This window comes from Melospiza melodia, chromosome 10, assembly GCF_035770615.1.
Source record: "Melospiza melodia melodia isolate bMelMel2 chromosome 10, bMelMel2.pri, whole genome shotgun sequence".
NCBI classification, from domain to species: domain Eukaryota; kingdom Metazoa; phylum Chordata; class Aves; order Passeriformes; family Passerellidae; genus Melospiza; species Melospiza melodia.
In genome coordinates this window covers 17,729,097-17,746,016 of record NC_086203.1, presented here as the reverse complement: position 1 = coordinate 17,746,016, position 16,920 = coordinate 17,729,097, and the positions used below count along the sequence as shown (strand labels likewise).

The following is a 16,920-nucleotide window of genomic DNA, read 5'->3' as shown; positions in this document are numbered from 1 at the left end:
GAAAGGAAGGTGGAAGGTGATTATACTGCCAATGCCAGTATAGTCAAGTCGCCTAAGACCAAAATCATCTGCTTCTTGACAGGATTTTAACATCCAAACATCTGTATAACCAAAACATTTCTTTTTCCCAGATCTTTGCAAACATCCCGGGGAAAATCTACTGAATATACCTGATAAATATTGCAACAGGAAACAATGAGTAGTTTCAGCTTAGTTTGCAGTGAATACTGACTTGAGAATGATAAATATTCAAGTATCCATGCATTAAAAACCAGCAAATTCACCTGCACAGAAGTCTCAAAATTTCTGTTTAAAGGCCATGTGTATGATTCAGTTGGTAACAAAGGGGTGAGATCACCAATTTCTAGTCTGCAAACCTGTGAAATACTGAGCACCTGCGGGAGCCCTTACAATGAAGTGGAAGCTCCTCTATTTTTTCACATTCCAAACAATGAACTTAGAATCTTGTGCTCTACATCTACCCCTATTTAACTGCTGAAATGCCTCTGTTACTTCATGAAACTTCTATACTCTTATACATATTTATTGCATGTTTTCTATAGACTTTTTATTTCCTTACCAAATAACAGCACTGAAAGTGTACAAAACCTTTCCAACACTGCAAGCACACATCAGCTTGGTTTCAAGAATTCTTAATCACTGCAAAGATTGAAGACCACTTATATCAAGTACACATTTACTCACAGTTCCACAGGGAACAATTACTCTTTTCCATTAATGAATAATTATTCAGAAGTTTGGAATGTGGTGCTTGAGTGTGGATAACCAATCACCCAGAGACTGTCCATTATCTACTTATCTGATTAAGAACAAAAACATGAACAAGTAATTAAGCTAGAAAATTAATTATGGTTCAATACGTTCTGAGAAGAATGGTAAGGAAGGACATGGAAAAAACCCAGCATCTAGAAGCAACATCAGATATTGCAGCAAAGTCCATTGTCCTTAAATGATGTCAGGAGAAAGTACAAGATGTCACAATAATCTTGGTTTGTCTTAATTATATCAGCTTTGTTCTGAAAAGGTAAACAAGACCCCCGAGATAACCCTCCCAGAGTGGTACTGCCTCTTCCCACAATACCAATCCCTGGCCATTTCTCGGGGAATTTGAGATACTCTCATTACCAGCACATTTTGATGCAGTTTTGTCTACAATGAGAATGCATTACATTAGCATACACTGAAGATATTCAGTGGACAAAGCCAATAGAGAAGTAACTTATCTGAGTTATAGCGTGGAATTATTAGTCCTTCTGCCTACCCAGCAGGAAACTGTTCAGAATCATGATTCAACACACATTTTTCAGTGCTACAACCAAACCCAAAAATCGTCACTGCTGAGGAAACGAATCAGCCAGCACAGGCAGCCAGGCGGGACAGCAAGTTTGCTGCTCTCACTTTAACCAAGGCTTTCTTCTGGGACCACACATTGCACAGGTAAGGATCGCAATTAATTAAAGGCATTGCACAGGTAAGGATCGCAATTAAAGCCCTGAGCTGCAAGTTCCAACTCAGCTTTCAGGGGCTGCCTTCGAGCACTGCGCCCAGCGCTCTCCATACAGAGATATCTCCTGTCAGCGCCGGGCCGGAGCGGGGCACGGGCACGGAGCGGGGACACCCGGGGTGTCATCCCCAGCCGCCTTGCAGCTCCCAGCGCTCCCACTGAAAGCGTTTTCGCAGCGAAACGAAAAACGTTTTTTCCTGCCCCGCTAAGAGCGGGGTAAAAAACTTGGAGCGCTCCGGGAAGGAGCGGGGTGGGGTCGCCTCAGCGCGGGGCTGGGTCTGCCCCGCGCCCCGGAGCTTCTCGGGGGAGCTGCCAGCCCTGTCCCGGGGATACCTGGCGGAACTATCAGCCCTATACCGGGGAAAGCTGGCAGCCCCGTCCCGGGGAACCTGGCAGCCCCGTCCCGGGGGCACCGGCGATGCTGGCAGCCCCGTCCCGGGGGCACTGGCGGAGCTGGCAGCACTGTACCGCGAGTACCTGGCGGAGCTGGCAGCCCAGTCCCGGCGGGGCAGCGCAGGGGACTCGGGCGGGATGGGCGAGGCCGAGGACTTCGCCCGCTGCCCCTCGGGGCGCTTTCCGCTCCTGCAGAGCCCGCACAGCGGCCAAAGGGTGCGTTCCGGGGGAAGTCCCAGCCGCGCTCCTGCCCGGCCTCTCCCGCCGGGGCCCCCGCGCCGCAGGGACCACCCCGCGCTCCGCCCGCCGCGGCTCCGAGGGTCGGCGGCAGCCCCCGCACAGCAGCGGCCTCCCCGGGCTGGGACAGGCGCGGCCTGTGGGTGCCCTGACCTGCGGACGGGACCGGGACAGACCCATCGCCCTCCTGCCCAGGCGGCCGCGATCCCGGTCCGGTTCGGGAGCCTCAGAGCGGGGTCGCGGGCAGCCCGGAGCCCACAGACGCTTGTGCAGAGGAGGAAGCGGCGAGGTAAGTCGGCTTGAGCGCTTTCAGCCCTGGAAATGAAACTCACCGCGATGTTTTTGAAAGTGAATGAACTTTCTCCCTAGCAGGAATGAAGGGAAAGTTAGTCCGAAACATTCTGCGGCAGATACATTTAAACTTGTTACACTGTCTGCAGCAGGGAAAAACAAAGAAAGAAAAAACAAGACCTGCTTCAGCCTGAGGAGCTCTTCCTCCTGCTCTGCACAGTCAGGCCTGACAGCATTCGGTGGTAACATGAAGGGTTCACGTCCTGACAAAGCCCCATTGCTCCGCTACATTATGTGTTGTCTGTGCTGTGAACATCTCTGGGAGAGGGTCATGATTTCCATCTGCCAGAGAGAATGTTCTTGTTCCTCCTCTGTCAACAGAGCAGGGAGTAAGTGTTTCAGGCACTTTCCTCTCCTTTTTGTTTCAGGATCAGTTTAGAAGAAATGGGGTTAGGATAGTGCTCGTGCAGAGGGACCACTGAAAGAAGAGAATGGATGTGGCAATAAGAATTGTGCACTGAAACTAGTATTTTATTCCATTAAAACTAGTGTTTTAATCCATTCAATCAAAACAAGTGTGCTAGATTTATATCAAATCAGACTGACTTAATTTTTGACCCCTGCACTTCAGAACTCAAAAGCACCAAGGTTTGTGAATCATCTACACACTGACTGCCAAAGTCACTTCACTGTTAGGGCCAGGACACTGCTGACTGATTTTACTCCCAGCTCTCTTTGCAAAACAAAAATTCTCTCAGGTGTTGTTCTGCCAGTCCTGTTCCATTTGAAGTAAAATAACAACAAAATGCAAAGAAAACTGCTACAACATTTAGAAGAGTCAGCCACAAAGCTATAGTTCCCTATTGGGACAGAGTGTCTTTTCCAGATTATCAGAGCCCAGGCCCATATTCTGCCAACTCCCCCACCAAAGTGGTGCTCCTGGATCAATAAAGTCCTGTGGCCCACCAGTCCTGCAGGTTAAACACAATTATTGCAAAACCACAACCCTCTTTCTCTCAACCAAAACAAGTAAAAACCTCCCTACCTTTGTGCCTCTACTGCTGCACCACAAGAAGCTGGTAAGCCTTTTTCATTAAGAAAGAATTCTTTAATAGACTTTTCCTGCAAAAAAAAAAAAACACATCCCCATCTCCAGCTGGGAACAATTTCAAGTTATCCATGTGAGGAGAATCAGCTGTGTGAGCTTTAGGCTCAGAGATATCCCCAGCATATTTTTTTTTTTTCTTTACAGAACAAATTGTTATCCATGGTTGGTTGTTCATTCAGAAGTTTTGGGGTTTGTACAGCCTCAAACAAGTTTATTACCAGTTTTCCTAAGAAAAGTCAGAGAATTTTGCTTCTTCCAATCTGTCTCCCAAGAGTAAAGGAACATACTTTTGCCAATGAGCATGTATAAAATTGTAATTGTGCATGGAAATTTTTTAACATTTAGCAGCAATTTGCACCTAATTTTGTTACAGAAGGTTCAACGTATTTCAGGAGAATTCTTGCTTATCTCTCTCAGCTGGGCAGTGCTGGAAGAGATAAGTGTAGTGGACTCTGGATAAGTTGCTGTCTGTAGAATGCAGGACAACAGCTTAGACTGCAGTCATAGACCAGGGAGAAATATTATTTACAGTCCAAGGACACCCCATTTCACTAATTGTTTAGACCTAAAGGAATGGTTTCAGGGGGAGGGAGCAGGGGAAACCCTTCAGGCTGGCCAGTACCTGTGACACACAGAAAATGTGCCACTGAGTCCTTGTGCCCAAACCAGTGGTACTTGCAGGGCTCACAGGCTTCTCTGAAAGTAAAAAAAATTGCCATTCTTACTCAGCCTAAGGAGTTGGTGGCATTAAATTGTAACTGTACTCAGAGTACTCTTGCAGGATCCAGGTTTAGTAGCAAGGTAGAAAGGCACAGATGGACAGATCTTGCCTTTCCCTGTGTTAGGAGACACCTGCAAATCCAGCAGTTTTCACCTTAGGGATAGCTGGAAATGAGTTTTTTACAGATTTGTTTTGTGGAGACACTCTGGCAGAATGTGCACTGAGCATACTCATCATTTCCATTTGAATTGCCTTGTGTGATATCACTGTCACAGACTCACAGGGAAGTTTTTGAAATTGTTGTTCTTAAATTCTTGCTATTAGAGGTGGATAGAGAGAGACTGCAAAGAATGCAAAAGCTTTTGCTTCTTCTGGGTTTGGCAAATGCTTGAAAATATTTATCTGTCTCAGGAACCAGAAGCAAATCAAAATCAGACCACACATAATTTATGATAGTACATTTGACTGCTGCATAGACTGTACTAAAAAAATAATAGGATAATAATAATGATGATGATGATGATGTTTACCTGGTTTTTGCCATTGTTGTTAACTTTTTAGGTAGTGCAAATGGGTAAAGTATACCATTGTCACCTGAAAATGACTGACATTTTAGCGGTAATAATGCTTATATTTTAATTAGTATCTTTGGGTTTTTCTAGGGTAAACCACTGGATTTTTGTCAGAAATTCTGCGAGAGTGACCATCTGTAAAGATGTCATATTTAATGAAAGGATTTAAAGGTCACAGTTCTGTGATGTGCAAAGTAGCAGGAAGCCTGTTTAGAGCACACACGTTAAAGAGCACGTTCGGCATCAACGAACACCTCAAAATTTGGCGCGCATCATCCCAGCTGAGCTCTGCAAAGACAGACTCTTACAGTTACATCATTGTGGGGGCTGGCTCCGCAGGCTGTGTGCTGGCCAACAGGCTGACAGAGGACCCGCACAGCTCCGTGCTGCTGCTGGAAGCCGGCCCCAAGGACACCGTGCTGGGCAGCACCCGGCTCATGTGGAAGATCCACATGCCCGCTGCCCTGACGTACAACCTGTGCGATGAGAAGTACAACTGGTACTACCACACCACCCCGCAGAGGCACCTGGACGGCCGGGTGATGTACTGGCCCCGGGGCAGGGTGTGGGGCGGCTCCTCGTCCCTCAATGCCATGGTCTACATCCGCGGGCACGCCGAGGATTACAACCGCTGGGACAGGGAGGGCGCTCGGGGCTGGGACTACGAGCGCTGCCTGCCCTATTTTAAGAAGGCACAGACGCACGAACTGGGGCCGGATCGGTACAGGGGTGGGAATGGCCCCCTGCACGTGTCCAGGGGGAAAACAAACCATCCTCTCCATCAGGCGTTCCTGGAGGCTGCCCAGCAAGCCGGGTACCCCTTCACGGATGACATGAATGGGTACCAGCAGGAAGGCTTTGGCTGGATGGACATGACTATACACAAAGGTAAACCAGAAAGGGTCCTCGAGTAATGTCTATTTCTGACCCAGAAATAATGTTGAAATATGGACAGATAATCTGCACTGAATGCCATTTGAGTGTTTAGGTTACTGCCCAGCTATGGCACTCTGTGTTTACACCTATTCATCCCTCAGCAGCTTGCTATCAATGTACTGTGCACTTCACTGCAAGTTGCATTGGTGGAAAAGTCCTGATTCACAGTTAAATTATGTCATTGTGAAATTTGTTATGTTAAAATAATATCTTTAATTATTATATCAAATCACATTTGCTTTGAACTCTATAAACTCTATGAAGACTTTCCCTCTGTAGGCATCCTGGTGGTTATTGGCCAAAATCTGAAGCATACTGAGCATGACTGTTTTGATGTTTAATGCAAATATACATTGTAGGTCAAAGATGGAGCACAGCTAGTGCTTATCTTCGCCCAGCCATATCACGCCCAAATTTCTCAGTTGCAGAGAAGACACTTGTAACAAAAATCTTGTTCCAAGGAACAAAATGCATTGGTATTGAGTATGTGAAAAATGGGCAAAGGAAAAAGGTAAGAGATTTTCAATTTTCAGTATGAGAGGTATGAATCAAAGCTAATTTTTTTTTTTTTAAAGTCTATTAAAAATGGCACTTTACTGTGCAAAATGTTCTCTTTTTTTTAGAGGTTGTGTTGTTACTTTCAATATATGATTCCTTGTCAGTTATTTTGCAGTAGATGTTATATTCCAATTGCATTGATTTAGAGATTTACTTCATCATCACATTTCCATCTGCCAGTGCTGAGGGGACAGGCCATAACTTGATGTTCCGCAGAGTGTTGTGTAAGCCTGGAGCCTGTGGTGCAACCATGCCCTGTCCCAGCACATGGACCAGAGTGCTGCAATGGGGATGTTTCTGAAAAACAATTCTGGCAGAGGAAAATCTGTAAAAGCCAGATACTGGAATCTGAATTGCTCAAGGGATAGATGATACATCTTGCCTTATGGTTGGCTGTGGAATGAATATTTCTCAGTTTCAGTCCAACTCCTGCTGAAAATGTGATTGTGTGGAAGGAAGCTTGAATTGTTATTGCAAAATTCTGGATAATGGGTTCATTTTATGTCTCTTTCAATCCATTGACCTCTGTAAGACCCAAACCATCCTCACTTCCCTTAACAGCTGATTATGGATTAGTCTGTAACGAGGATATTGCCTAAATGGGGTTTGTATGCTAATAACTAAGATATTTGGTCCGAAAGGACTATAAAACAATTACAAAGTGTAATAATAATAATATCCTAGAGAGAGCTGAGTACAGATCTGGGTGGTTTGAGTTCAGTAACCCTTATAAAACTCAGCAGACAAGTTCTGCGACTGAGCACCTGCCAGAAGTTAAAATGCAGTATAAATAATCTGTTCTTTGATTTTCTAAAGCACAGATCAAATCTGCTGCTAAGTGGATTGCAAATGATAATCATTTTACCAATATGAAACAAAAGTTGCAGAACCTTTAACTGATTTCATAAGCTATTAAATTTCTGTGAAAACTGTACCTCTAATTGCTGTTCTCGTGACATTATCAAGTTCAATTTTGTTGAAGAAAGTCTTGAAAACCCTATTACACATGATCAAAGACTTTCTGAGTACTGGATCATTTAATTGCAAAATTCTTAAATTGCTATGAATTTTCATACATACTAATATATGCATGAATTCTATATAGTTAATAATATATGTTTATATCATGTATTGTACAAAATACATCTTCGAAGTATTTCCCTTCCTTCTTTCCCCCTCCCCTCCTTCCCCCAGCATCAAAACTGCAGGATTAGTATCTGCTTTTGCTTTCTGGAAAATTTTATACCTGTCAGGATGGAAGAACTAATAATTTTATTGCATTATGACCATCAAGATGAAGCAATTGACTACATTAAAGTGTTTTTGTTTATACAAAATATATTTATATTTGTAAAATATATTATAATATATTTTAGATATAGTCTTTTTTACATCAGTCATCAGCAAAATGAAAAGATCATCAAACCTGATTCAAAAGTTATTCAGAATGTATTCACCAGCCAATGACTTGGTATCTGTCTAACACTGAAGTCCTAGAGATCTCCTAGGACTCCAGTAAAAGTAGGAAAGGTAGACTGAACATTCCTGGAGGTTTTAAGTTCAGAATGAAGCTGAAAAGTACATTTCTACTTCATATTTCATATAAAAGATGAAAATGTTGTAATGTATTGTAGACTAACTCAAACAAAAGTGTATCAGTCACTTTTTCCTCTTAGCATGTTAGCTGAGACATTATGAAAAACTCTGTGGGCTAGGAATAACTACAGTGCTGACTTTGCAGGGGATTTAGACTGAGCAAGCACCATTTGAATGCCGCTCTGAACAAACTGGTACCAGTTCTGTGTGTTCCGTGGAAAATGTAAATAAGTTAAATAAGTTTGTATAACATGCAAAATAGAGCTGTAAGTATTGATTCAACAGACTCTGATACAGAGTTTATTAGTCTTAACATGCTAATGATTGCCCAGAGCAAAGCAGTAACAAATACAAGGTAACAGCACTGGCCATCTGTTGCCCATATTGGATAAATAGTGTCAAAATGCTTTTTATTATTATTATTATTATTACCCTTGGATCTTACTGTAGCAACATTTTGCCACCTTTCTGTATAGCTGAGGTGTCATTCAAAAGGGACAGGGCTCCAAATTTATATGCATTAATCTGTTAAAACTCCAAGTCAAAGGCAGAGGAATAATTTAGCAGCCTGAGTCATGACCAGCTCAGGGCTCAGACCAAACCATTTGATGAAAAAACTGTCAGCAAAACAAAATTCAATCTATGCCTGCTACTATTTTATCAGTAGTGCTTTGGCGAGTGGTGGGGAGGGATTTGAGGACTACCATGAGCTGAGAAATCAAACCTTAACCTTGGCTGAATTTAAAAGAAAAGCTCTTAAGAACTTTGAGGTACCATGTCTGTGAATTCCAAATCTTCCTTAGGATTCCAGTTTTAATTTATAAAGGGTTACTGAAAATGGCAGAGAAGCTTGGCTGCCTGATCTGAGTGCCACAGGTGCTATTCCCCTGGCAAGGACAGGAGCTGAATGTTTCTGTGCCATACAGTTTCAGTGGATTGTAAAGATGGGAATAAATACAGGAATGATCAAAGCAAAAGCTTGATTACTTCTCTCTGTGGAAAATTCTGACAAGACAGAAATACATTGAAATGAGGAAAATGTGAGGGAAGGGTGTCTAATCTGGATCAGAGCAGCAAATTCAAACAGCAGCCCCTGATGTTGCTCACATTCAGCTCAGGCTTTATAATCTTAGGGCTTTTGTGCTCATTTCCTTTTAGGTTTTTGCCAATAAGGAAGTTATTTTAAGTGGAGGTGCCATAAATTCTCCCCAGCTGCTTATGTTGTCTGGAATTGGAAATGCAGATGATCTAAGAAAACTGGGGATCCCTGTTGTTTGCCATCTTCCTGGTAATTTTTTTCTTTCTTTTGTCTTCCTATGGATGCAACTGAATGACCATTAAATTAAATTAATCATGAAACAGAGTTTTCTTTATGCCAAGTTGTGTAGCCTGAAACACATGTTGAAAACATGTGGAAAGATGTATTGATTTTATACAAATCAGTGGAAACATGCATTGATTTTACAGCTAAGCAAAAAACTCCTTTCTTCACCACATCTGACAGTGAAAAATGCCTTTCTGAAGGCATATTTTTATAATTAATTAGTACAGTTGTCATTAAGAGTTTTGAATTAGTTTTGATCCGATATGCATTGTGTAAACTCTCACTGTCATAAATATTCAAATATAGAAGAAATAACATGAACTTTTCCTTAAAGATAAGGAAGTTAGCACAGTGTTTAGAAGTAGTGGTAATTTTACAACAACTGATATATCTTCCATTTAACTTCCCATTTTCATTCCAGTTATGTATGTAACTAGTATTGTTATTCTAGTTATGCATGTAACTAATTTCATTCTAGTTATGTAAAACCTTACTTTGACATGAGCAAAAGGCTGATGTGACTCATGGCCTTGGTCTGTGTCACCACTGCCCTTTTAAGAGCTTGGTTTAGTTCCCACTTAAGATGTTCTCTGCTTGAAACATGGTGGGCAATCTTTCTGTGCGAAATAACTTTTTTTTTCCTCTCACTTTCTTCTCCCTCCTCTCTTTCTACCCCTTGCAGGAGTAGGGCAGAACCTGCAAGATCATTTAGAAGTGTATGTCCAGCAGAAGTGCACCAAACCTATTACTCTGTACAGTGCACAAAAGCCCCTGAACATGGTGAGGATTGGTCTCGAATGGCTCTGGAAGTTTACAGGTATGAAGCAAAGTGTGCAATCACTTTACCACTGACTGATTTAGAATTATGACAGCCTTTTATCTGTGAGTTTTATAGGCTGGGAGCCTTAATATATAATCTTTTTCATGCTCTGAGAAATAACTCGAATTTGCAAATGGATTTGAACTATTTCTTTTCTTCTATACCAGAATATTTTGAAGTTTTTATATCTTAGGTAATAAAGGACGTTATTATTGACATTCTTATATCTCAAGCAAATAAAAATTCTACATTTAAAAATCAGTGCTACTAAGAAAAGCTATTGCTAAAAAGATGGAGAAAATATTCTATTTTAAATCAATGTGATGTCAATAAAAACATATTACTGAACTGACTTCTGCATAACTGTCTCAAAAGAATTAGTTTGTTGCTCTGATCAGAATCCTTTTGCCCTGTAAGTAACTGTGAATTGCCTTTCCTTAGAATGACACATGAATTTTACAGTACCTTAGTCATAAATTGTACCTTAAAAAGGATCAGTAAGTATAATCCTTGATGGCAGTAAAATAGCTTGGCCAAAGTTGAGCTCCACATGACTAGCTGAATTTTGTTATTATTTGGCAACTTATTCTGGGTATATGTGGCTTTTAACCATGCAAGTAAATACTGAGGGCTAACTTACAGTTTTAAACAGAAATGAAAATAACATAAGGCACATTGCAGGGCTTTATCTTTCCCTTCAGGACAGGCACTGTGGATGCTCTGCCTGTTCCTTGTGACTGATGGGATAACTGAAGTGCACAGAGTGAGCAGTGCAGGAACATCAGGATGTGCAGCCAGTTCCCTCCACTCCTGTTAGGATCCAAATCTGCTTCTGGAGGCAGAGCAGGTGACATAACTGTAAAACCCCATTCTCACATCTGTGGGATTTCCAAAGTTATGCATATTTACATTTATCCAGGAATTTAAAGGCAGATGAAAGTGGTGCACAGTGCCTAAACTACAAGCTGCTCATAATGGATTTGCATTCCTTGCAATTAATGCTGTACAAATCAATTCTTCATGGCAGTGCATCTACAGGTTAAAAGCAAGTGGACCTGTTGCTCTTTGGAGGTATTTTATTTTAATGGCATCTTCTCCATCCTTTGCCCTCCCTAGGTGAGGGAGCCACTGCCCACCTGGAATCTGGGGGTTTCATCCGGAGCGAGCCCGGGGTGCCTCACCCCGACATTCAGTTCCACTTTCTCCCTTCCCAGGTGATTGACCACGGTCGAGTTGCTCCCACTATGGAAGCTTACCAGGTGAGGCAAAGAGAATGTTCCAGAAAGGCTTTGTAGCCTTTAGCAAGGAGGTTTATGCTCCATTATAAATGTTGATAATTTGGCTACATACTGAAAAATACTTTGTTCAGTTTAGTATGAAATAGACTGCTTAACCTCCTTCAGAGGAGAAAACACAGCCTTGTTATTTGATATTGCCACCAAAATTATCTTCGCTTTTATCTCTGGGAAAGAAGGCAAATATTGAATGAAGTATTCACTCTGCTGAAGTGCCCCGGTGCTGTGGGTCAGGACACAATTTTGCAATTGAACAAAACCATTCCTCTGTAGTTTAGACAAAGGTTTAAGTGAAAATGTATAGAAACACTCATTAATTCACTGGCACAAATCCAAGCCCCTTTTTAGACTATCACCTCCATCCAAAACTCTGAGTGCTAATTCTGGGGAACTGTCACTGAGTATACATGTTTTTCCTCACTGATCTCCTTCCTTCTGAGACACAATAATTTGGTCCAGTTGCTGATTGTATTAGAGTTCTCTGATACTACTAAATTGGAATGGCTGTATTTTAAATTAAAAGAACAGCTGTGAGTTGATGTGACAGAAATATTTAGTCCCTGCAATGGAATTACATATTTAAAAAATAAATTATATAAAATGGAAAAATGCTCAATGGTATTTTCCACTATCTCTGGTTAATGTTTATATTTGCTGAATTTGTAAAGTCTGTCTAAATTGAAAAAGAAAAACAAAACCAAAAAAGCCATGCTGAATTTGGAAGTAGACCTGGTGGGATTGTGTTGGGTGTTGCAGGTCCACGTGGGACCCATGAGGAGCACAAGTGTGGGATGGCTGAAGCTGAAGAGCTCAGACCCAAATGACCACCCCATCATTGAGCCCAACTACCTGTCAACAGGTAACTGCAGCCTCTCCTTGCTCTGTCAGCTCATTTCCTGCCTGTTTCAGGAGCTGATTTTTGTACCTACTCAACACCAGTTCAGAAGTGCTGGTTGGTACATTGTTACTTATTTCTCATTTATAAAAGTCAACTAGTATGATAAGAGGTGATTGTGCAAAGCACTGTGTAAGCTAGAAGGAATTTCCTGTTGGGGATGAAGTCAGAATTCTCAGTATCTGCTGTGTCTTGCTGTTTGTTTCATCACCACCTCTGCTTGTGAAGGAATTAATGTCTTTTGCTCCTTTGTGCTGAGTCTATTTTCCTTTTCCTAGACAGTGGGCACATCAAGATAAAGTGCAATTCCTCACAGTTCACATCTTCCCTTTTGGGCTAGTGCAATATAAGCAACAGTTTTGTTCACAGTGGATGTAAATATCTGTGACTTTAAAAAATATTCTGCTTTATCATGGCTTTCAGCAAGAAGTGAGACTTCCAGCTTTTTTTTCCCCACAATGCTGCTTTTTTTTCTGGTTTTGCATTCTGTGTATACTGGTAAATTAAATGAGTACTTACAATTTTCTCATTTTCTCTCTCTGCAGAAAGAGATATTTGGGAATTCCGCCAGTGTGTCAAGCTGACCAGAGAGATCTTTGCTCAGAAAGCTTTTGAAAAATTTCGTGGGCCTGAAATTCAACCAGGAAATCATGTTCAGTCTGACAAAGACATAGATGCCTTCATAAGGCAGAAGGCTGATAGTGCTTATCATCCTTCCTGCACCTGTAAAATGGGTCAGCCGTCAGACAGCACCGCCGTAGTGGATCCCCAAACAAAAGTCATTGGTGTTGAAAACTTGAGAGTAGTTGATGCTTCAATAATGCCCAGTGTTGTCACTGGAAACTTGAATGCCCCAACCATCATGATAGCAGAGAAAGCTGCAGATATAATTAAGGGCCTGCCATCACTTCAGGAGAAGAATGTTCCTGTATATAAGCCCAAGACCTTGGAAACACAGAGATAAATTAATATTCTCATCCTTTTATATAATTTGATATTTAGGCTTTTATCCACATGTTGGTATCTCATACTGAATATGCCAACATGATAAATATGCAAAACAACATATCCTATAAAAATAGCTATTAATTTTTTTTTTTTTGTATTAGACTACCTATTGTCTTTTTAAATCAGCTGGCTTAAGTTCCTTTTTTAGAATCATAGAATATGCTGAGTTTCATGGGACCGATCAGAATCATTAAGTCCAACTCCCGGCCCTGTGCAGAACACTCCAAGAATCACAAATTTAATTAAATATGACCTTTTGTGGTAAATTCAAATCTTCTGTTGAAGAGAAGCTGTTTCTAAATCACAAGAAATACCATGTGAATGTATGAGGAATGGAAGAGATTAATGTGAGCTGTTCTGAAAATGATTATGTTATTTGAAGAATTTTAACTGCTACAAATTTTACCCAGGAAAACAGCTTGTCAGTAATCACCACATCCTGCAGAGAATGGTCAAGCAAAAGTAAGCACTTACACAATTTCAAATTCAAGAGCTGAATTAATTTGCATCAGAATTCATAGGAAAGGGAGGAACCTGCATTTGCTCAGAGTTTGTCAAACATGACAAACATTTCCTTTATGAAAGGAATGCATGGTTTACAAATAACACCCAGATTTAGGTTTCACTAAGGTCATCAGCCTCTAACTGTAGAGCATTCAGGGAGAAGACACACAGTGTATTCATAAGAACTTATTTTTCTAAAAATGCAGAACTGGAGTTGAAATTTATAAAAATCTACTAGGAAAAATGATATTCCTCTTTGTTTTGTTTTGCTTTTGACTTTTTTTTAACAAAGCACTTAGTAGAATACTGCTCACAATTTAAGCTGATGTAGTTTTACCACTCTTACCAGCAGTAAGAGATCTGCACTTTGTATAATATCCTTAAAGTGATTGGTATTTGCTCAGATGATTGTTTGCAAAAGATATTTATCAGTAAATATTCTGAATGGTGTCTTGCTATCACTCAAATTTTATTTAGAAAAATTACAACCAAACTACATTTAAAATTATATGTTACTCAAAATAACTGTATATAAGGTCAGATATTGATGATTGAGAAGAAATCATTTTAAATTAGAAGGCAAATATCTTATTCAGTGAACAAATGCTATATTCTAGTTAGGACTTAAATCTATGCTTTTTTAGTTTTCAGATGTGTAAGTTAAGATACTTGAGCTTTCATGGCTGTTTTTGGTGTCAAACTAACTTTCAGGTACTGATTAAAAAAAAAAAAAACTAAAGAAACTGAACTCACTGAAGGAAATTTATTCCATTGATTGTTTTGTATTTATTAAGTATTCCAAAGTAACTTCTGACTAAGCAGATGTCAAATCATAAAGTAAAATCTTCTGCAGCCTAAGATTGCCCAGGACTTGTGGCAAAGAAAATAAACATCTTTTCTGCAAAAAATTGGAGTTTTACACAATTTTAACAGACTGTAGAAGACCTTGCTGAGTCAGATGTTGGCTGGAGGGACAACTGCAGATGTTTAAGGCAGATACTTGTACCTGCTGCTGCTCTCTGTCAGGCACTGACTGGAAGCTCTGCTGAAGGAAAGGACTTAATTCCTCAGAGCATCTGCATAAACACAAACAAAACCACTGAAGATGGAAGATAACAGCAGTGAACTCTGCTCCAAAGGGAGACAGGTAAACCCTTTCTATGTATGTGATGCATTCTTTTGAAATGAGGGGAAGAACAAGAATATTTCACATCACAGGTGATTGATTAGCTGAGTTAAGGAGACAATTCCTCTGGTGAGCTCTTTGAGAAAAGCACGGACTGTGTATTGTGTACCTCCTCATGGCAAATAATTCTTTCTCAGCACTTATGCTTGTGAGATTTATCCTTAAGGGTGTTCAATAAGTTCTAATGTCATTTGAAATACAATAAGGATATTTTAAGTTATATACACTGGTGAGACTTACCACAGCCCTGTGCAGTTGGAAGGGAGGCAGTTTGGCAAGGTGAGAAGCTGAAATTCCTGCATTTGCAGATTTACAATGTGGGCTTCCACTCCAGGCACGCAAGATGGGATTGTTATTATGCAACTTCAGAGGATTAACTGGCCACTGGCTTACATAATTTACCACTGAACATGCACAGACCTCTCTGCTGTTATGCCAAGCTCTAAAAACAAGGAGTAAATGGCAAGGTTAGGTATTCATGTGTATTATCCTCATTGCTGCACTGAGAAATCAGGTAATCAGGCATTTCTTCTGAAATATCATCATCTTTTCTTGCAGTTCTAACCATCCACAGACATCTTGTAGATTCCTCTCCTTCTAAACACTTGAACATTTTCATTGCTGTGAGCTATTGCTTTACTAATTCCAGCCTGACTGCTGTAGAACACTGAGGCTCCCTCAGGAGATTGCTTTGATGCAGTGCTGGAGGGTTTGTTGCCCTAGGGAAATCTTTAAGTAGCATCAATTTAGCATTACTTTGTCCTGTGTTGTACCTGGCTGCTGTTATTGAATTCCTGTTAAAATTGTACTGACTTCCAGCAGAGCCAAGTCTGCCAAAGGGTTCTTAAAACAGGTCTAGGTTATTCTGACACATCCTGTGGAGCACTGGCAGTCTCACAGCTGCAATTAATCATCTTTTTCACCTTACTGGACTGCAGAACACAGCTTATAATTCCAGAGTTTTACCTATTTAACAAAACAATACAGTCTGATTATTCCCAATTCTACCCAGATATAAATTCCATAAGTATGTAGATAATACATTATATGTTCAAAACCAGTTAACTGTAAAAGTGGTTTAATTCAAGAATTACTAGACCTGCCAGCATGCTTGGACCAGCAATGGTACTGCAAGAGAGAACACCAGCATCTCCTTGGCAATGGCTTGCTGCAGATGCTCCAGGCAGCTGGAGGTCTCTGGCTGGGGACAATGAGATTGAGAAAGAAAAGAGACCAAAAACGTTTCTTTTGTACACACATTTCAACTCAAGTTGTTTCAGTATGAGAAGTGCTTTTAAAAGCAGCAGAATATAGCAGTATTTGTAAAATTGCATTGTATTCAATTTATGTAAGATTTTGTAGACCACAACCTTAAAATCCTTGCCAAGTGCCCACTGTCAATTAATCTGCAACCAAATTAGGCAGGTATAGGAGCACTGGAAAAGTGGGCTTGGAATATGCATCTTCTATAAAATAAACATGGATTCTATAAAATAAAAACGGATTTTGAGGAATAACAAAAGCATAAATATATTAAATTATATAAAATTTAGATATAAATCATTAAATGATAATAAAAGTAATTAAATACTTTTTATATTATATTTTAAATGAAGAAGGAGAACACAAGCATATCTTATTACATTATTACAATTTTTAGTCTCAATACTTCTGTCAGCCAAGCTCCAAAAAAAGACTCTGTTCATATGAATATGTTATAGATTCACTTTTTCAGTGAATTTACTTCACTGTAGAATACTTACCAGTGTTTAATTCTTTACTAGTATTTTCTCTCATTAAATACATATATAAAAAAATTTGGAGTCTCATAAATAATGATTTAATTGTTGAGAGAACTTCTAGGTTTTTAGTACTAATTACTATGATTTGGTAGTATTCTAAGGATGCCAATTACCACACAATTATACATATATTGATTACTTGTTACCAC

General features: G+C 40.4%; 1 protein-coding gene across 1 annotated transcript; it reads left to right on the top strand.

The window, feature by feature from the left end:
* Positions 1 to 2,339: 2,339 nt before the first annotated feature.
* On the top strand, positions 2,340 to 14,535 carry CHDH (choline dehydrogenase). Its single transcript, XM_063164662.1, has 8 exons — positions 2,340 to 2,444; positions 4,938 to 5,735; positions 6,143 to 6,294; positions 9,096 to 9,225; positions 9,944 to 10,078; positions 11,198 to 11,340; positions 12,133 to 12,235; positions 12,817 to 14,535. Exons 2-8 carry the CDS (start codon positions 4,991 to 4,993, stop codon positions 13,233 to 13,235), a joined length of 1,827 nt encoding a protein of 608 aa, XP_063020732.1. The 5' UTR covers positions 2,340 to 2,444; positions 4,938 to 4,990; the 3' UTR covers positions 13,236 to 14,535.
* The last annotated feature ends 2,385 nt before the right edge of the window (positions 14,536 to 16,920 follow it).

Coding starts and splice junctions, on each gene's coding strand:
- CHDH (XM_063164662.1), top strand. CDS start 4,991: ATGTCATATTTAATGAAAGGATTTAAAGGTCACAGTTCTGTGATGTGC. Junction 6,295..9,095: donor AAAATGGGCAAAGGAAAAAG/GTAAGAGATTTT, acceptor ATTTCCTTTTAG/GTTTTTGCCAATAAGGAAGT. Junction 10,079..11,197: donor ATGGCTCTGGAAGTTTACAG/GTATGAAGCAAA, acceptor TGCCCTCCCTAG/GTGAGGGAGCCACTGCCCAC.